General features: G+C 37.7%; 1 protein-coding gene across 3 annotated transcripts in view; it reads left to right on the plus strand.

Annotated features, from left to right (window-relative positions):
• Positions 1-668: 668 nt before the first annotated feature.
• slit1b (slit homolog 1b (Drosophila)) overlaps positions 669-21,863 on the plus strand; it is a 43,399-nt gene continuing 22,204 nt past the window's right edge. For 2 of the 3 annotated variants that reach the window (XM_057326279.1, XM_057326281.1), the window contains exons 1-10: positions 760-1,295; positions 6,305-6,376; positions 7,466-7,537; positions 12,679-12,750; positions 19,622-19,693; positions 19,771-19,842; positions 20,313-20,384; positions 20,746-20,909; positions 21,020-21,164; positions 21,473-21,544. In XM_057326279.1, coding sequence (XP_057182262.1) covers positions 1,126-1,295; positions 6,305-6,376; positions 7,466-7,537; positions 12,679-12,750; positions 19,622-19,693; positions 19,771-19,842; positions 20,313-20,384; positions 20,746-20,909; positions 21,020-21,164; positions 21,473-21,544 — 983 coding nt within the window. In that variant the 5' untranslated portion in view covers positions 760-1,125. Of the gene's footprint in view, positions 719-759; positions 1,296-6,304; positions 6,377-7,465; positions 7,538-12,678; positions 12,751-19,621; positions 19,694-19,770; positions 19,843-20,312; positions 20,385-20,745; positions 20,910-21,019; positions 21,165-21,472; positions 21,545-21,863 lie in introns of those variants that run through there. The other variant, XM_057326280.1, reaches the window with a different exon arrangement.

Consider the following 21,863-nt stretch of genomic DNA (forward strand, 5'->3'; position numbering starts at 1 on the left):
GGAATAAACAGAAAGCAAGCGAAAAACAGTCATTAAGTTCATATTTTAAATCTCTCGTTATAAAGGATGAAACGGACTGCATGAAACTCGGGTTATAAAACAGTAAATGGTTGTGACTGCTGTCTGTGAGCGAGCCGCAACAAAACTCTTCTACGCCGGCGACTCATCTAAACTTCTGATTGGTTATTTCGTTCATGCGCTGTCTATGATTGGTTGTGACGTTCAGCGCTGTAAACACGGAACTAAATCTTTGATGCACCGTGATCGGACGTGAACGTAATGCTGTAGCTTGTAACGGTCACGTTTTGTTCATCTCCACATTTCATTTGCCTCGTCCATTAATTGATTAAAGCGAGACAAGTTATTATTATATGTGCAAATGTGTCTAAATTGTCGAATTAAGATGACTCTTACTTCTATGCACTCTTCAGACTCATAAAGACCTCAATTCGGTTCTCTGTAATAAAGTATAAACTGATTATAAAAAAGAATGACATAAAGTGGGCTATTAATATCATAACATTTCTTAACATGTCCTGTAAACATATCCTGTATTTCCCAGTTAAATTATGCACCTAAATCAGATGTGATATGTAATGATAGACAATATTATGTTTATACATCTTCCTCTACCTCCTTCTTCCTCTCATTCAATCCCCCCGCCACCATGAGAGAGCCACCGTGGGCATCCCCGCTCTACCGCAGGACTGAAAGAGATGTGAGTGTGTGTGTGTGTCCGTTAGAAACCGTTGGAGGGTGTAATATTAACTGGGAGGAGTCAGATGTGATTTGTAGATGCTTTGATGGATGATTCCTATATGTGAATGAGGGAGGACGCGTGTGGGAGATTTCACCGACTCCTTCTTTCAGAGCTCTTCCCAAGAGGAAAGAAATGGAGAGGGGACTGTAAAAACAGACTGTGGAAGAACCACAGCACAAAGACAAGAGCAAAACCAGCCGGCGGATAAGAAAACATCCAGGGAAGATCTTTACTTAATTTCTTATCAGAGTGTTTTAACTTATTCTTAGTGTATAATAGTGTATGTTGGGACGTTTAGTTCAGTATCCAGCTGTTAGAGAGTCGAGGTTTAAAAAAACTCTGCTTCTGTGGACTCTGCTTTGGAGATGCTGGTTAGGGCTGGTTTGTGGATTTGGGGTGCGTTGGGTGCCCTGGTTCTCGCGTGTCAGTCGGAAGCGTGCCCGCCGCACTGCTCCTGTACGGGGACCACTGTGGACTGCCATGGACTAGCCTTCAAGAACATGCCACGAAATATACCAAAGAGCACAGAGAGACTGTGAGTATCCCGTGAAAGTGTACACAACGACACATGTGCTGCTTGTACACGTGTGTGTGTTTCTGAATTTGTTGATGGTTTAAGTAGGATTTGACTGTTTATTCAATTGTGTCATGAGTCTTATTGCTTTGAAATCATTCGAAAGTATTTTATGTGCTTGGGTTTTTAAGAGTTTTAGCTTTGTGGTGTTGATATGTGTTGTTTATGTACTTTTGGGCTGGTTCGAACCCTGCAATAAACAAGCTTTAAAATGTTACAAGTACCAGATAAACACTAGTAACAGATACTATCAATTACAGGAGAAAATAATTTGTACAATTTTGTTTGTGTTCACAGGAATGAAATAATACAGTAATAAAAGTTTATATGGCAAGACCTGTACCTAGATAATAACAACATTTACAACTTTCCCAATGAAAATTTAAATAACAGTTAATATAACAGATAACAATAAATGATTTACATCAAATACAAAGTTCACACCAAAACTGTAAACCTTAAATTGTTTTGAAATGGTACAAATTTGATTTAAGTTGCGTTTTTTGATCCAGCAACCATTCAGTTACCAGATCAGATCTTTCAGCATATACTTTTCTTTTCCTCTCTGTAAAACTTCAAAGACTTGTGTTTTGTAAATGTGTTCACGTGGTTCAAGTGTCTACAGTGTGTGTGAATAGTAAAACATGTTTAATTCTGAAAAACATGGCACATATTTCATATTTGGGTTTTGTTTACAGTCTCCCGCTCTGCGTCTGTGTATGTAGAGGCGTGTTGGTGTGTCTCATAGGTTCGAGTGTCTCGTATGTCACTGTTCGCTGTCAAAACCATTGTTTAGCCTGTGACATGTCGAATGAAACGGATACCACCGGACAATAATGTCAATTGATTTAGAGGATGTAATTCCGGTTATTGCCCTCCTCAAATGCACTTTCGGATGTATCGGATGTTTTCTTCCTAAGGTCATTGCGCTGTTGACCAAAACCTCATATATTACAAATCTTGGGACTTTTATCATGTTCTAGGGTCAATATACTTTAAGGAACGATATTTCCAGATTCCACCAATCTGGTTTAAGGCTAGGGTTTATTATCTTAACAGTTCTCTCAACCAATCAGATTTAAGATGATCTCAAGATCGGGATTGCGGCGTGAAAAGCGTTCCTACCAGCCAATCTACGGTTGGGATGTTGTTGACACTTGATGTTGGCGCATCAACTCATCATCCCCCTTAAGGGTCGGTTTAGTTTGTTTCTTTATCACAACCGATCTTTCGGATCCAACAACAGATGTCGATCTACAAGCACATGCTTCAACGGACAAAACAAAGACGTTTATGTAGGGTTCAATGTGTTGAAGCTATTGTTGAACAATTAGGAGTGAAAGCAGTATTGATAACAGCAGTAGTTGTGTCATTCCCCAGGCGATGTGAAGCAAAGAGAGTCATTTATCAAGAAGACTGCACTGGCCAAATAATATCCCCCATCGTCCCCTGAGCTTTAGTCCTGCAGTGGTGAAGAATGGAGCTGTAGAGGCGCCGTTATTTGAGTTGGCCGGGGGGAGGCGGGGGGGGGGGTGTCGCGGCCGAGGGCAAATGGCTGCCTTGGGTTGTGGTATCTCTGCGCATCAATAGAGCTGATACCGGACCAGCGGGCTGCTGATGCGTTTTATATATCAGGCTAAATTAATTGAAGGCGCTTGTTATTAAATGAATCGATTGGAACACATTGAAATCTCTGGTTAGGGTATCTCATGTCACAAGTCCAATTTAAGCTTCTTTATTGATGCAGTTCAGAAGACGTCGAGATGAAGGAGGACATGACTGTACTGAAGCGTTCTGATCTTCTGATGGAAGAACTGTATAATAAAAGGTTTTTGGCACACTCATACGGGAGAGCATCTATCATGGAAAATTTGGGGTCTCTCGAATGCCACCAACAGTTCAAAGTTTGACAATTAACTTTTCTACCAAATAAAACTAAATACATATTTACAGACACCTAACTAGATTTACAGCTATTGTGAATTTGGTTGGTAAAATGTGCTTCATTCGTTGTCTCTTTCCCAAATTTGGATCACATAATCTTGACATCATGATGAGAAAAAGTTATTAATGATTTCCCTCTGACACAAGAACATAATCTTGGCAGTTCATAACCGGATTCGGATTAGTATAATCGCATTTTTTAATATGATCTGCGTTCAGCCTAGTGACGTTATAGGTTTAGAGGTGGGGCTAAATTCTTTGCTATTTTTGTACAATTCACAATTTTGTGCAAATTCATATGAAATCGACACCTTGTAAAATATTTACATTTTCCCATGATTATGAAGGTCTGTTTAAACGATTATTCTAAAAATCAAAACCTGTTGTGCCATACGGTTTAAATTACGTTGTGCTCACGTCAATATATCTGTCACAGCCCTGATAACTCCTGTTATCGCTGTTGCCTGTTTTAGTTCTTATTTTATTTTTATGTTTATTTATTAATTTTGTTGCACATTTCACTGCAGAAAATAAATCATAAACCCAAAATGAACCATTCCAAAGGTCATGTGATTTTGACTTGATTTATGTTTATATAAACGCAGAAGCTAAACAGCTGCGCATGTTTGTGTAGATTTCCGTTCATTAGAGAGAAATAAATAAAGAAAGGTAAATTTGTTAGTCTTTATTGATTTGGAAGTCTCCAGGGAGTCCAAGTAGTGCTTTTTTATTCCACAAATTAATGGTTGTCTTTCAGAGGTGTTTTCTCAAGGTTACTCTGCATCTACTTTATTTCGAGCATATATTCGTATACTCGTACTTTATTCATAGTTTCATCAAAACTGTGGAATAGAAGTAAACTTATCATTTGTAACTTTGGGTATGTGACTAAAATACCCAAATAAATCAGAACGGTTATAATAATGCTTTTAATTATTTGTTCCAAGTCATTTATTTCCGACACACATTACTTTTCAAATCTAATTTTTGATTACTAATGAAAGAAACTAATATGTTTGCACGAATGTATTTTGCAAAACCAATTTTAAAGATTTGAGCTCACACATCCATGTTAAGACATATCTGTGAGGTGTCCCTAACATGTATAGGCCTAAATAATGTCTGTGGACACCTATTAGGTGCTTTGTGAGTTGTGAACAGCAGATAAAGAGATCAAGCCCCTTTTGTGTCAAATTTTCCAGGTTACTGGTCCCAGTGTTGGCCGCAGATGCTGGACTAATTAAAGGATTAAAAGAGTCGCCCTGATTGGTCACACCTGGGCTCCTTTCCACAATAGCCTGTGTCCCAGGTGACACTATACTGTACAAGTGTGCAAATGCATATTTCCACTACAAAAGAGGCGGCCATTCTGCATTCAGCTCTTAACAATGAATTCAAGCCTTCTTATTGTGATTTTCTTTTGTGTCGGGCCTTAGTCTCACTTGTTTCTCTTAAAAAACTGATGTATGAATTGACATACAGTATTAATAAGATTAATTAAAAGAATAATAACATTTATGTGGATAGCACAACTCAGTTCATTTTGTCTTGGGAGGTTGTAAGGAGAAATGTTTGTGTTTTTATTAAAATCTTTGACGTTTGATTGCAGGCTTTGATATCTTGATGTATTTGAGCACAGACATGTCTGTTTTGTACTGTTTTGATTTAATAATTTGCTGTGGTGGAGAACTTGTTGAGACATTAAGAATTTTGTCATTTTTCTAGATATACTACATTTCTCCAAAGATACCGATTATTCAGAGTGATATCTGCCGATGCAGATTCTGAAGATTAAATTGATATTTCTTAACTTTCTGAATGTTATTAATTCATTTAATGATTATTACTATTGAACATCATACTGGTGATGTTTATTAACATTTTCTATATACAGAGCACAAATTCATTGCATTTTGATTGACAGGATATATAAGCCTGTCTGTTTTTAAACTATCGACCGATATCCGATTGTGTGAAAAATTGCTTTACCAGTACCAATTATTGGCCAATATATGGGGTGCATCTCAAATTTTCTGGTCTCTGGACATACAGCTCGGCTCATTCTTTTAATGTCTGCCGCAGACCATACCTGAACAATCTGCCGGTGTTGAGTTGTAATTCATGTCTGCACCCCAAACGCTTATCACAGGTTCCATTCAGTCAAATGTTTTCCTTCTGTGATCTTGAAATGTCTTGGCAAAAACCATATAATCACAATATACAGTCACTGTACACGATACAGTACTCAAAACATCAGGGTTCTCCAAATGACAAAGCCATTGATGTTTGTTCTGCAGCTATTGTTATGTTTTCTTATTTCTTCTCAGTGTTTCTCAGTATGTACAGCTGTTTTCTGAATAACAGCGACTGAGGTCTTGTGCTCTGCCAGCAATTGTGTTACCTTCTCTTTGGAAAGGTTCAGTATGTTCTGGATAATTGCTTGTTATGTGTTTATTACAGTCATCGGTTTTACAGACTTCCACCGTCTGCATAGAAATTGCAGAAAAAACATAACTACTGTACCTACAATCAATTCAGATGAATTTGTACAATTCGAATGGAACACAATGTATGATTATTCGGAAAAAGCGATATTGATCACTGACATGAAAGCAAATCAAGCTAAAATGTACAAATGCGAAATGGTTAAGAATTGCCACAAGATTGCGTTGTACTGTCGGACAGCATATAACAAAATAGTTCTGTCTATTTTTACCATCCACTTTTCTTTTCCACGTTCTCCATATTTCCACCATCAAACTACGTTGTCAGTGATGCTGCTTTTAAATCTTTAGTGACACAATGTCATAACATTGATGTGTACTACAATTTTAGTGTTAATATATTTATGATCATTGAAGGAACACAAAGATTTGTTGGGTCAAAATCAGACTCAAAGAAACAAGAAACGTGTGAACTCATGAAAAAAAGGGCTGTTATGCTCAAGAAATATGATAAAAAATCAGTGCATCCAATACATTTTTTTTCATTCGTGATTAACACTTCTTTTCTCTTTCCTTTTAAAGAGACTTGAATGGAAACAATCTCACACATATCGGGAAGGACGACTTCACTGGTCTGAAGCACCTGAGAATTATGTGAGTTGAATGTGAATCTTATTTCCGTTTAATGAAGTTAAATTGTACAGTATACAGTATAAATTCAGTATAAAAGCTGTAGTTTTGTAAAGGTTCAGACTATACTGTAAAACAAGGTTTTCTCCAGACAAATGATTGAGGTCATGGCTAGCTATTTGGTTTCAGCAATCAACTTGAATTCTTTAAAGCAAAAAATCTCAGTGGCTTTCACAACACGAGCTATAAATGGACCTCTGAGTAAAAGCTTAAGACAGGGAACTAAGAGGGTATTTACAGTCGCTGACTTGATTGTAGTTATCTGATGATAAGATAAAAGACCCTCCAAAACAGAAAAGACCCTCCAAAACACATTGGAGACAGACAGCAATCTGATCGCTGAAAGTAGGCTATCTCAGGAGACACGACTTTGTAAATGCATCTGGTCCTTCGAGCCACATGGGTAAACTTTACTCCTTCTAAACAAACTAAACTACTGTATATATGTATAGTTGAGGAAAAAACTCTTTTTTTGCCATTATACTGTATGGGATACGTATATGCAGATTAGGTTATATTTGCATATAGCACAGGAATAATAAATCAGATTTTGGGCTGGCACATTTATGTGGCCGATGTGGTTAAATATGCATATCCAATGAGATAGAAAATCAGATATGTCAAGAATGAAGTGCGGAGAGACAGATTTTAATTTAATTTAATTTGAGACTAAAATACAAAAAATAAGGATGTGCTGTACACTACATAGAAGTACACAAATCTGTGTCTCTTATTGTCTTGTTTGTGTTAGATTTTTGACATGCAAAACCATATAGGATGAGATAAGAAAAAAACTGGAGAGAGAGAGAGAGAGAGAGAGATTATAATTTTATTGCATTACAATAATAAACATGTTATTTGGTTACTGTTATTTATTTCTGTTGTCTTGTTGTCAAAAATCTTGATTTTACTGTAATAAGTAATTCATTTATTTTTTAAATAAATCATTCCTTTTTTTTTCAAATTTTGTCTTACTAGGATCTGCATTGTGATATTCATCTTATATAATTATCAGTATTGCACATTCACATTTATCTCTCTTGTTTTATACAGAAATCTGATGGATAATCAAATTGTGACTATAGACAGAGGAGCCTTCAGTGATCTCAAGGAACTGGATAGACTGTGAGTTCAAAAAAACGTTGGTAACGCTTTAGATTACAGCCCGCATGTACCGCATAATTAAACAGAATTTACATTGTAACTAATTGTAACGATAATGTACCTCTAGAGCAGTGTTGGGCTGTAACTAGTTACTAAGTAATTAGTTACTGTAATTTAATTACTTTTCCCTTGAAAAAGTAAAGTAAGTGATTACTCTTATTTTTTCTGTAATTTAATTACAGTTACTTCTGATGTAATTAAACTAAATACTTTGTGTAATATGTGTGTGTGCAGAAGAGGAATTGACATCAAAATTCAAAGTCTAACTTTAAAATCCGTGCTTCAATGTATAATTCTCACATTTGTAATTAATAATAATACCTTATGTAGTTTTATATTATTTATTTGAATTAATTAAAAGAGCCGTTTCATGTCTATCCTTGAATCACTTAACTCATCAAGGTTGATGTAGGATATAGAAAGTAATTAGTAATAAGCAGTGTTGTAATGTAACGAAGTACAAATGAGACGGCCGGTGTAACCTGACTAACCAGAGAACTGATCTTGTGACACAGCATCAGAAATATTGTTATGGTCATTCTTAAACGCCTGAGCAAAGTCGTCAAGTATTTCTGTAATTGCCTCTTAGAACTGTCACGACTGTGTTTCCCGAACAACAGGCCTCCACAAAAGCACCGCATTTATTGAGTTTCCTAATCGTCTGCTTGCGCAAGTATTATGAAAACTATTATATTCAGTGGCTTCTCTTACTTTTCTTACTGATATTTAGTGCCAGTTTATTAGGAAGTGACGGTTGACTAGTTGGATGGAAATGGTGCTTATTTGCAAATGTTTTATGTGATATTCCAATTTTGCGCATAAGCTAAATTCGCAACTTTGGATGGAAACCCGGTATGCCTACCGAGAGTCACTGAAATATTGGCATTAAAAAACTCCCCGTCCAACCTGAAGAACCACATCGAGGTAGGTTAAATTAATTTTCATTCAATGAAGCCATAATGTCAACGTTATTTAACATGAATTAGTTATCATAAGCCTGTTCAGATATCTGGCTAACGTGATGGCCAGGCTAGCGTGTGCTAGTTAACTTTTCTGATTAGCCAATGTGCAGATATTTAACAACACCAATGATTTTCCCTCCGAATTAATTCAACACAAAACTCTTGAAGACATGTCCATAATACTGAAATGGTTAATAACGGTTTCTGGGAATAGCCTAAGTGGCGGCCGAATATTTCCTAGGTAAATTAGCGTTACACCGGTGGAGGGTGTCATGGCTCTGCTTCATTTAGTCATGTTTTTCTTGGTCCTGTAGCAGAGTCATGGCAAAGCCTTTGGTTATGTGTGGAGAGAAACATATTATTGTCCTTTTGACAATAATATACATTCTCTGCAGTGTCTCGTCATTGGCCCCGCTCCTCTCGTTTCCTTGTTATCCTTCCCTGAGTGTTTTACTACCCACACCTGCCCTGTGTCATTATCCCTCGTTTGTCTTCCCTTTAAATACCCTCTTGTTTCTTTGTCTTGTGTTCGTGGATTACGTGTGTATACTGGTGTTCTGTTCGCGTTCCCAGTCGTGTGCCTTTGACTATGTTTGCCTTGTTGCCTGTGTTCCCCGTAAGTGTTTATACGTAGTGTCTCGTTTTTGATTTAGTTCAGTTTTTGCCCTCTTATGGGAAGTGTTTTGTTTTGATTTCTTGTTTTGTTTCCGTGTTCTTTTCCTTGTTCTGTTTTGCACCCCATCGTGGGTTTTTGGTTTGTGTTTTGTATTTATTATTAAAGTCTTGTTTTGTTAACCCCGTCACTGCCTACCTGCGCTTGGGTTCTTGCTCACCACGATCGTGACAGAATCCACGAAACCATCTACGAACCCAGCAGGTATGGACAGTTCCCTGCGAGCCCGCCAGACCCGGTTATTGTTCGGGCTTCGCCAGGGAGATCGGGGGGTACGGGAGTTTGCCCGTACCTTCCTGGATGCGGCGGCAGAGACGGGGTTCGGTGAGAAGGATCTTACCTTAATTTTTAACAGCTGTCTCACCGAACCCCTCAAGCCCAGCGAGATGAGGATGCTGAGTCCCCTGTACTTTGGTGACATGCTCAGGTACGTGGTCAACCGGGACGAACCATGGCCCACTACGCCATCCTGGGTATCCTCTCCGCTGGCTACTGTCCCGGAAGACCTCGTCCTGGCCACCGTGACCTTGGGGAACTCAGCTCCGCCCACCTCCAGCTCCGCCGATCCATCTCCACCATCCACGACCCTTCGTGGCAAGCGAGGAAGGAGGGAGTCCGGGGAGGTGTCTACAGACTCCTCCGGTGCGGAGCTAGCCACGCCCTCCACTGCTCCCTCGCAGCCCACCACAAGCCCTGCGGTTCGGTTGAAGAAGAAGAGGCAGCGGAGGGGGGCGCGGACTCCAACCCAGCCGGTGCAGCCGGCGTCCAGTCCGGTGCAGCCGGCGTCCCAGCCGGTGCAGCCGGCGTCCCAGCCGGTGATCAAGCCGGCGTCCAGTCTGGTGCAGCTGGCGTCCAGTCCGGTGATCCAGCCGGCGTCCAGTCCGGTGGTGCTGCCGATGTCCAGTCCAGTGCCCAGTCCAGTGCAGCCGGCGTCCAGTCCAGTGCAGCTGGCGTCCAGTCTTGTGTCCAGTCCTGTGTCCAGTCATGTGTCCAGGCCGGTGATCCAGCCGGCGTCCAGTCCGGTGATCCAGCCGGCGTCCAGTCCTGCCCAGCCGGCGATCCAGCCGGCGTCAAGCCCTGCCCAGCCGGCCTTCCAGCCGGCGTCAAGCCCTGCCCAGCCGGCCTTCCAGCCGGCCTCCCAGCCGGTCCCTTGTCCAGCAGCCAAGCCGGCCCCGGGGAGACCCCCAGGGTCAAGGACTGTCCCCCCCAGGACTCCCCCTAAGTCCCCCAGGACTCCGCGCCCTCGAGCGCAGCCGGGGACTGGGACTTCTCCCCACCCCCATGGACTGCCCCCTATGGGCCCTCCCATGTTTGTTATTTTTAATGTCCCACCCTAGTCCTGTTGTTATTGTGTCTTGTCTGCCCTTGATTTTGTTTTCTTTGTTTTGCCTTGTCCTGTCTGTCTCTCAGTCTGTCTTGTCTCGTCCGTCTACCCCTTGGTGAGCACCTGGAGGTGCTCATTAAAGGGGGGGCTTCTGTCATGGCTCTGCTTCATTTAGTCATGTTTTTCTTGGCCCTGTAGCAGAGTCATGGCAAAGCCTTTGGTTATGTGTGGAGAGAAACATATTATTGTCCTTTTGACAATATAATATACGTTCTCTCCAGTGTCTCGTCATTGGCCCCGCTCCTCTCGTTTCCTTGTTATCCTTCCCTGAGTGTTTTACTACCCACACCTGCCCTGTGTCATTATCCCTCGTTTGTCTTCCCTTTAAATACCCTCTTGTTTCTTTGTCTTGTGTTCGTGGATTACGTGTGTATACTGGTGTTCTGTTCGCGTTCCCAGTCGTGTGCCTTTGACTATGTTTGCCTTGTTGCCTGTGTTCCCCGTAAGTGTTTATACGTAGTGTCTCGTTTTTGATTTAGTTCAGTTTTTGCCCTCTTATGGGAAGTGTTTTGTTTTGATTTCTTGTTTTGTTTCCGTGTTCTTTTCCTTGTTCTGTTTTGCACCCCATCGTGGGTTTTTGGTTTGTGTTTTGTATTTATTATTAAAGTCTTGTTTTGTTAACCCCGTCACTGCCTCCCTGCGCTTGGGTTCTTGCTCACCACGATCGTGACAGAGGGATTTTTTTTAGACCACATTAGGCTAATTAATGGCAGGTTACAGAGGAGCGTTCAGGATTACTCACGTCTTCAAAAGCATCATGCATTTTGTTGAATTTGAGATTTGCTTTGATTTAATTACCTCAAAATTCTAACCGTTCACTTTTTTTTAAATACCTTTACTTTTACTTTTAATACTTAAGTACATTTTATATCAGACAATTACTTTTGATACTTAAGTACACTAAATGTCAGGTACTTTAAGACTTTTACTCAAGTAATATTTTAAAGGGTGAGTTTAACTACGACTTTAATCTACCAAAGTCATTTTCTGGTAAGATACTTGTACTTTTACTCAAGTATTGCTTTCAAGTACTTTATACAAGACTGGTAATAAGTAATTAAATACTTTTTGAAGAGAGTAACTTGTACAGTAATCTAATTACATTATCGAATATGTAATTAGTAACTAGTAATTAATTACTTTTTCAGAGTAACTTACCCAACACTGCTCTAGAGTACATATCTGTAGGTAAGCGGGACAATAATGCAACGTTTGGGAATAGAGAAGTCAGGAAATTCAAAAAATATTTCTATTTTAAAACTAAGGGATAACAATTTTAATATAACGTGGTATGAATGACCTGCAGTATGCTATGCAACAATCTTAGGATGAACATACACTACATTTGTGTAATCCCAATGTACCCATAAATAAGCAACCGTGGAAATTAATTAAGTAAGGGGTTCTTATTTTATTATTATAGCAAACATGAAATAAGGGGAATTGATGTGTTCAGTTTTTGCACAAGCAAAACAGCACGAATGAAGCACGCAGACTGTCTGTCAACTGTAAATTTTACTTTTGAGTTTTGACTTTAGGATTCATTTTTATTTTATTGATTTTAGGATTGTTGGCCACAAATAATTTCTTTTAATTATAAGTTATTATGAGTTATCTTGATGAGTTTTACTGTGTAAAATCTGCAATGTTGATCTTTTGAGATTATAATCAAGTATTTCAAGAGCGGTTTGATTTGGATGTTTATATGGCATGCAGTTCCTACATAAATATATATTTTATACACCTTTATTCCCCAAACTTTGCATATTGTTTCCCTTTATCTACAGACATGTACCGTAGAGGTACAATTAGTTACGCTGTAAATCCTATTTAATTATGCGGTATATTGCGGGCCCTTATCTAAAGCGCTATCATAATGTTTTTTTCTACTGTATAAAGCTGCACCTGTTGTAATTGTTTTGCTTATGTAGTATGATTAAAATTATAAATTTGAATATTTTAAGTAATGTAAAGCTTTTGTCCTCCTCGAGAGGTTTAAGAAGATTCAATCACGTTCTCTATTTTATTTTCCTTAATCGGTTTTCCTAAATCATGAGCTGATATTGTCTTTTCGTCCCCTCAGGCGTCTGAACAGAAACCGTCTCCAGCAGATCCCTGAGCTTCTGTTTCTGAAGAATCCCGCTCTCTCCAGACTGTGAGTGATGTTTCATTATCACACACTCATCAGGATATGATTCTTTACACAGAACCACCCATTCCCCAAAGATCTTCCATGTAAAGGCTAGCATTTATCTGAAGCAATTTTTACATTATACAATTACCAACTGGTACATACAGGACACAGATTATACATTGAACACAATTTTTTTATCATCAAAGGAAACAATAACCCCTAACCCTAATGTCTTTAAAATCAAATATTAGATATTACTTATCTTACCATTAATGGGATATATCCAAACATTTAATAATATCATTAACATGAGTCTGAATTAAAATTTGGCACCAATTTTGTTATAATAAAGCAATAAGCCAGGCTTAGAATGTGGCACAACCAATCAGAATCAAGGACCAGAACCATACAAGAGTAATAAAATGACAGTAACAATGTTGTAAGTTACTATACATTTCACAGTATGCTGACTGTAAGTTTAATCACAGTAACTATTAAATAGTGTAATTTTATGACAGTAATAATCATTGTACTGTAACTGCAGTCAAAGCTTTAGGATGCTGTTGTATTTTATAACAGCAAAAATTAGACTAGTGACAGACATTACTGCATTAATAACGACACAAATATGACATTTATTGAATCACAACATTTTTTATGTGACAATACATAAATGCATAAAAATAGATCAAAAAATTGTTTCATTCTGTAAACATTGTTTATTTTGTCATTTTTGTAGTATTAAAATTGGAAATGTATAAAACACAAATCTATAAACAATAAGGCTAGTCCCAGACTAAAATTAATGTTTGAGCTGTCTTAACTGAAAATAACTTGCCCTGAAATATCTTAAAATATGTCAGTGTCATTGTTTTGTCTCAAGATGCACATCAGTAATGTTTATTTATTAGGGAATTTTATAAAAGCGACTTAAATCTACCTGGCTTAAGCTAAGCCTTGTCTGTGAAACTGGGCCAATATATACTTGTATTACAATTCTATAATTTAATACTTTCTACAAAATCTTTAAAATGTATCATTTTAAACTATATAACTGGGGCGCCAGAAATATTCCTAAAATAACATTTTTCCTGTAAAATTACATGGTTTTCTCTGTTTATCTTATAAATTTGCATTTTGTAAAATTACAGTTTTTTGGATATCATACGTGAAAAATCTGTAAAAAGAATAACAGTAATCTTCCTTTTTAACTGACTTTGTTCCTGTATTTTTTTTCCTAAACTGCGGTCTTCTTCCTGGGCCTGATGAAAAAAATCTGTTAAAATGACTGTATTGTGATTCACAGGAGAAATATATTGTAGAATTTTCTCGCCATCAAAATTTGCCCATGATGCTTTGCAGATCTACAGCAACCTGCTGTATGCATGTTCTACAGTAAGGATTTGGTCATTCTACAGTAATAATGCTGTAAAAACAACAAACATTTGTTACAGTGAACAATCTTTAATGTTGTTAACTTCTTATTTTATTTTTGCCGGCTTCTACAGACTAACAGTTGAATTTGTGTCAAAATATGGTAGAGTTTGATTGGAGACTCACACCAGTAGATACTGGAATGAAGTGTTTTCTTCTTTTTAAAATTGATAAGTCAATTTATTTTTGCTATCCATGTAGCAATACCTTTTAGTTGCAGCTTACTTTTGTATAATTGTTTTTCTCTGCTGTGCCTGACCCTTCAAAACAGACCTGTGACCCGCCAGTTTATAAGCACTGGACTACACGCTGTAGGTTGATCAAAAAACCACCAATCTTTTATTATGACTTCTGAACAACGTTTCTCTGTTGAGTTTGGGGAAGGTTTGTACGGTATCAGTCTGTTGGGGCGATGGGTCAAACAGGAACCCATGGAGGAATGTGTGGGTGTACATAAAGAAAGATATAATGCCTGTGAACAAACAGTTAAGGACAGCTGTGTTTGCTTGGTTGTTTAGTTGCGTTTGTTCATGACTCTTCGCATGTTGCCTCATTAGCGAGTTACCATATGGATGTGTCGTATTCAATCAATTTGCCTGCGAACACCCCCGTCCACCCACACATGCCTTTAGGGAGATACTGTATGTCTTTAAAAGTAAGGTATATGTTTGTATGCCTTGGGTTGGTAAACATCAGAAAGTCTCGGTTTATGAAAATATGAGCTAGGTGTTTCTTTATTGCATTGGAAATGTTATAGATTACATACATAAATCGTTCATGAGAATGGTAACAACCTCTTATACTAAAAATGTATTAATCTAGCTTTAGAAAGTAATTGGCACCATAGTGGTGTTCTCCATGCACAATTAATTACCATACTTCATTAGGAAAGGAAATAACAGGGGGTGCTTGCTAATTATAATTGATTCCTAATTAGTATGTAGATTTTTCTCAACCCTGTCACTACGGCGTACCAAAATGATAATTTATGCTAACCGAGCGTGAACTTGTCTAAGAATTAGTGAATGTTGTTAACACCAGTGACATGAAGAAAAGACTAATTACTCTTCAGCCGTTCCGAAAGATTATGGAGTAGCGTGAACAAGCTCTCTTCCAAGGCTTAGTGAGCTCTGAGATGGGCTTCGTACTGGCAAACACTAGGGATCAAATTTATTCCTGTATTTCAGTTATCGTTTTGTCGAATTTTAAAATATACAGTATTCTTGAGGGCCTCTTAGAAGTCAGCTGGGGACCCCCTGTTGAGAACCACTGATCTACTGCTAAACATGTTGAGTATATTATAATCGACAAAGAAGTTCTGGAATGCAAAGTACATTTATTTATGCTTATAAATGGTGCCATAAACTTTTACTACTACCCGCTGGCCCAGTGGTCGGGAACCTATGGCTCGCGAGCCCAGTGTTGCCAGGGTCGCGGTTTTCCCGCACAACTGGGCTATTTTGAAAATGCAGTTGCGGGAAACATTATGGAGCCGCGGTTTTTGGGCTACTTTCATATTGTAATGCAAAGAGGATAAAATATAGCGGTGGTATGAGACAATGCATCCGAATTATACCAATGTTTCGTACTAAGGTGCATTTCACGTAGCACAATGAAAGAAATCACGCGTGAGTGTACAACAGTTTATTCTTCCGGGTGCCAAATATCACATTTGAGCAGCGTTATACCCAGTCTAGAACAACTAAAACATTGAGGTGCTTGTACACATTGTACATATGCAATAAATTTAACTATGCTTATTTCTTAAGCAAGTTTTTGCATGTCTTACGAAGAGAAAACACGTTTCTCATCCATTTCCGTGCGCGGCCTCAAGATCTTTTTTAAAGGGACACTCCACCCAAAAATGAAAATTCTGTCATGAATTACTCACCCTCTAGTTGTTCCAAACCTGTATAAATTTCTTTGTTCGGTTGAACATAAAAATATTTTGAAAGAATGTTAGCAACTGAAAATTCTGGGGCGTCATTGACTACCATAATAGAAACAATTAAAATGGTAGTCAAAGGTGACCCAGAATTGTTTGCTTTCCTAAATCCCTCAAAAGATATTTTGATTCAACAGATCAAAAAATATATACAATACCTAGGAAAAAAAGTAAATATAGCAATAGAATAAGTAATGGAAGTCATTTTCTGGAGCCCCAAATTTATTCTATTTATTTAATTGTTTCATATTTGTTTTTGAGTTGTCTGTGTACCTAAATCAAGCTATATGTATTGAAGTCAGTAAAACATGTTTTTATAACAATTTTGATATAGTAGTTTTTGCAGTGGCTCTTTTGCAAAAATTAATTGACCAAAACAGGGAAAATGGCTCTTTGGTGAACCCCCCGGCTTTCGGACGGTTCTCGGCCACGAGTTTTCACTGCCTTAAAACATGAACGATGAAGTTGCCTAGCTACGTGTTGGTTACGAGACTATGTAACCATGCCAAAATCTAAAACTAGCGCATCAAGGCATTTGTGTACATTTGCTGCTTGTGATTTTGAGAATGCATTTGAATCCACAGAGACACGTAATACAATGTTATCAATGCTATTTTGCACAATGCCACTGCCATTGCAACGTCTGTACCTCCGTGGTCCACTGTTGAACAGAACTTGTGTTTGTTTTTCCGAAAAAATTGCAATCCAAACTGTTATATATTTTATATTTTACTCAGTTCTGAAAGGTATTAATAATCACATGCAGGTAAGAATGGAGTATATTTGTGTGCTAGATATGTTTGTTTATTAGATGCTGTGGCATAAGCTTAGCAACATGCTATCACCAAGCTCTACAGTGAGTTTAATGTCACATGAACTTCATATGTGAGTGGACGGTATCTGTATAAGTGTTACGAGTATGTAGAGTCGTTTAATTTTACAGAAAAAGCACCCTTAAAAAACAGTATGTGGACCGTAGACAGTAAGACCCTACACTGTAAAACTTTGCTGTAATTTCGCAGCAGGTTTGCCAGTAACTTACTGTAGATTTAATGTACAATTTTGTTTTAAGCATAAATTTACCTAGTTTATATATTTTTCTTTCATAAAACAAGACAAAATATCTTGGGTCACTTTTCTTGTTATGTAAATGCATTGTAATTTAAGAAGTTTTAAATATTTTTACAGAAAACAAGAAAAAAAATGCTTAGGAAGAATGTCATTTTTTTACTTTGTTGCTTTGCTAATGCCAGTCTCTTGCTTGCTCATTTTGAATCTCAAGAGGCAAATCTTGAATCTTAAAAAAAATGAATTTTGATTAAAGTAATTGAAAACAGTACTAATTGGAAAGTATATTAAGTAGTAATTAAATCTACAGTAAGTTACTGGCAAACCTGCTGCAAAAACTACAGCAAAGTTTTACAGTGTAGCTATATTGTTAGACTATCTGTTATGTTGTTCATGTCCTGTAAGATGAAAGTCAATAAAAACAGATACAAATGACAATTCTTAGAATCTCACGCTTCAGTCATATTATCACCGGTTCTTTGCTGTCTTTCCACCCCGACGAATGAAGCGTTGACTTCTCAAACATTTAATATCCCTCCGTAAACAGCACGTCAAGTACAAAAAGATAAATGCTAGAAAGAGGAGGACTAACAAAAGGAAACCAATGTGACCACTCAGTCTCTCAGATGCCAGAATCTCTTGCCCGTTGCTTCCCACTCTTGCTTCTATTGTCGTCTTCTCACTGCTTTCAAGGGTTCTCAAATAAAGATCTGGAGTGTAATATTTGCTGAGGTTGAGCACTCTTAGTTTCGGTACTGTTTGCCTTCGCCTCTGGCGAAACCTGGTAAGGACGGTCGCGAACGCAAACTGAACGTCTCTCTGCAAACATCTTTGATTAAAGAGGTTACCAGGGTAACCCTGCTCCCACACTCACACAGTGTATGGAGACATTTTCTTCCCAGGGTTTAGATGAAGGTCGTGCTGCCTTTCCATATAATATGTCTAAGGATGGATGAGTTTTGATACAGTAAACAAGTAGGGGAAGACAGTTGCTAACATTTTCTTGGAGGAATCAATGATAAAAGTCAACAATAGATTAGCAAAAACATTTCAAGCTCCTAGTCCAGGCAATAATGCACATGTGATAATCGATAGGCAATGAGATCTGTTTGGTTTGCTGTCTGGAGCAAAGCCTTTGACAGCACACAAGTGACAAGTGGGTTTTGCAAGTGACAAATGGGTTTAATTAAAGCTCGTGATTTGTTTTTTAACACCGAGATTTTCACATTTTTCATAGAATTTAAGTAGCAAAAAGATTCTGTGGTATTGCTTAGAAACCCCCAGCCATCTCTTCTGACATTTCATTATTGTACAATTGATGACACTTACACAATTGATCACAGATTGCTTGTTGTGCATCTGGTTCATTGCATTGGTTCAGTGATCTGACCTCTATCAGAACTCGAGCAGAAGATACAGAAATGACGCGTTTTATGTTTAAGGGTCACGGTAACCTTGAAGTGACCAAACACATTGCACGAAATAAAAACGCATACAAGACCAACATAGAGTCTATTCACATCAAGATTAAATATTGATATTGTAAACAAGATTTTTGGTCCTTTATTTTAGCAACCTCGTGTATTAAAAAAACAACACATAGCTTTTCCCCTTTGTGCTCATGTGTATATAAAGCACATGGGAATTGTGTCGTGCAAATTGCATTTCCAATGCCATTTTTGGGGGTGTTTCGTGATTTGCATACCTTTATTGACCCCGGCATTACAACAAAAGCGTGCAAATAAACCATGCTATCAGCGGGTGCAGTTTGTTCTTAATAAATTCCCCGCTTGGTTTCTGCTTTTAACTTTTTTACTGCTTTGTGCCCTTTAAAGTCATTTAACTAAAGCAGCTTTTATTAGCAAAATAACCCAACGCTCTGTTCGTCCTGAAGGCTTTTGTGGAAGAGCTTTACAGCAGGATTCCACCCAACCTAAAAACACATGCGTTAAGAAAAGGTCATCAATGGTTTTCAGATGGAGAGAAAAGAGCTGAAATGACATTTGGGAATCCAAACGCTCTTTCCCTGAATGCCAACTTCCTTCTTTACAGAGCAGAGCAGGATTAGATATGCAATATAGATATCTTTACAAATTTCATTGCAAATGAAAAAAGCGGAAATGTTCTGGCAGCTAAAATATTTTTTTGTAATTAAAGTAATTTTTTCATGTTTTTCATGTTATTTTACACACAACTTGTAAATTTGCAGTCTATTTCTGTAATTGGACATGTTTTACTGCATTTTACAAATATGTGAGAACTTTGTCAAATAAAACAGTACAATTACTTTAAAATGTTTTTTTTTACAGTGGACTTTCCAGAGCTGTAAATAACTAAAGAAACAATGTTTTTATTGCTTTTATTTAAAATTTCAGTCCATTTGAATGAATATATGTCTCTTATATTAATAAAATTATTGATGTCTTTTATGTCTTTTTTCATTAGTGACTTAAGTGAGAATGTCATTCAGGTCATACCAAGGAGAGCGTTTCGAGGCGCTACGGACATCAGGAACTTGTGAGTTTTATAAAACGCACACACGTGAGTAAATTACATGTTTTGTGTTAGATGTTTACTGTTTGTGATCATTTCAGACAGCTGGACAAGAACCGCATCAGCTGCATTGAGGAGGGAGTGTTTCGTGCCATGAGAGCCTTGGAGGTCCTGTATGTAGACTTTCTGTGTTTTCTATATAACAACCAAAGTTTGAGGGATAGTTCACACAAACATAACCTTTTTATTTATTTATCCTCATGTGGTTCAAAACGTGTATATGACTCTCTCCTCTGTGGAACACAAAAGAAGATATTTTGAAAAATGCTTCGTGTCCAAACAATGAAAGTCAATGGTTACCAGCATTCTTCAAAATATCTTCTTTTGTGTTCTGCAGAAGAAAGTCATACAGGTTTAATATGACATGAGAGTGAGTAAATGATGAAATCATTTTCACTTCATTTTTAGGTGAACTATTCCCTGAAAGCAAATTAAGTGGCTTTAAGAAACAAATACTGTTTATTTTTTCATCAGGTTATGTTTCACAGCTTCAAATATATGGATTTCATATTCGTTTTATATATCTTATTATAGACTTAATATACATTTTCTTTATCTTCTTGTCTTTTATTAACCTCCACAGCACGCTGAACAATAACAATATCAGCTCCATCCCCATATCCAGCTTCAATCACATGCCCAAGTTACGTACCTTGTGAGTACAGATCTCATTTTCTCTCATAACAGTTCAAGATCGCCAAGGACATTCAGCATAGACAATCGAATTTCATCTCATTTGGTTTAAATGAAGTGGCCTTGTCCCAGATATTCTTTTCTTCACGCCGATATATCATTTGACGTCTTATACACATGCTCTTTTATGTATTGTATTTGTTCTGTAATATGTAAAGTATAAAGTACTTTCAGACGCTCATTGTCTCAATCATCTCATATAAGCGGTTTATTTTGCAGTAAACACTGAACATGATCCAAATAAATAATACATGTAGGTATGTTGCCTCCAAACCAGTACAGTCGCTCATTTTTTATACTTTTTCTTTTTTATTCTACTGTAGTCGTCTGCACTCGAACAGTCTGCGCTGTGATTGTCATTTGTCGTGGCTGTCTCAATGGCTCAGACAGAGACCAGCGCTGGGACTGTACACACAATGCAGTTCTCCAGCAAACCTACACGGCCTTAACCTGGCTGAACTACAGAAGAAAGAGTTCACATGCACTGGTAAATCTGAGCTCTTGACATGTGGAACAGACTGACACTGATATATATTTATAGCAAACTATAAACCAGTTACACTGCTTATTTAAACCTGTATAATCTTTTTTTTCAAGGTATTTTTGATTCAAGCCCTCAGCCGTGTAGTCTAGCGTCTGGTTCTTGCCCCCCGATGTGCACCTGCAGCAACGACATCGTGGACTGTAGAGGAAAAGGTCTCACAGCCATTCCAGCCAATATGCCGGAAAGCATGACTGAAATGTGAGTGTTTCAGGTTCGGGTAATATTTAACACGTGTCTAATGAAAACGCTCCAGCAAACACAAAGGAAACAAGGATATACATTTAAACAGACTCAAAAAGTATCTAATTTATTAGGAACATTTTTGTTTTACACTTATTTTGAAATATTTACTGAATTTAAATATAACTACCTATATCTGTAAGGTTCAAAGTATTCCAAGGACATCAATGATGTTTAGACATACTGTATCACATAACCGCCCGTGGTTTTGTTGTCCAAGCCAAACTTTTGTACTAACAACAATCACTCTTTCCTCTTTGTTATAGACGGTTAGAGCAGAATGGTATTAAATCTGTTCCTCCAGGGGCGTTTGCCCCCTACAAGAGACTACGAAGAATGTAAGTGAGCAGCAGTTGAAACAAACTCTGCTTAACACAACAATCACAACATGTGCAACGTTTTCTCACAACATTTTGGTAACTGTCTTCTGAGGTTTTTGGAAGCTCCACACTGCAAAAAATTACATTCTTACCAAGCATTTTTGTCTTGTTTAATAGTACAACTATACAAACACACAGCATATCTTACACAGCATAGATACATTGTCTTGACAAGAAAAGTAACCTATAAGATATTTACTCTTGTTTTATGAACGAAAATATAAGAATTAGGCAAAAATCTGCTAGTAGGGTGCGAAAAATAAACTTGCTTTTTTTG

This window comes from Triplophysa rosa, linkage group LG25 (genome assembly GCF_024868665.1).
Source record: "Triplophysa rosa linkage group LG25, Trosa_1v2, whole genome shotgun sequence".
NCBI lineage: Eukaryota > Metazoa > Chordata > Actinopteri > Cypriniformes > Nemacheilidae > Triplophysa > Triplophysa rosa.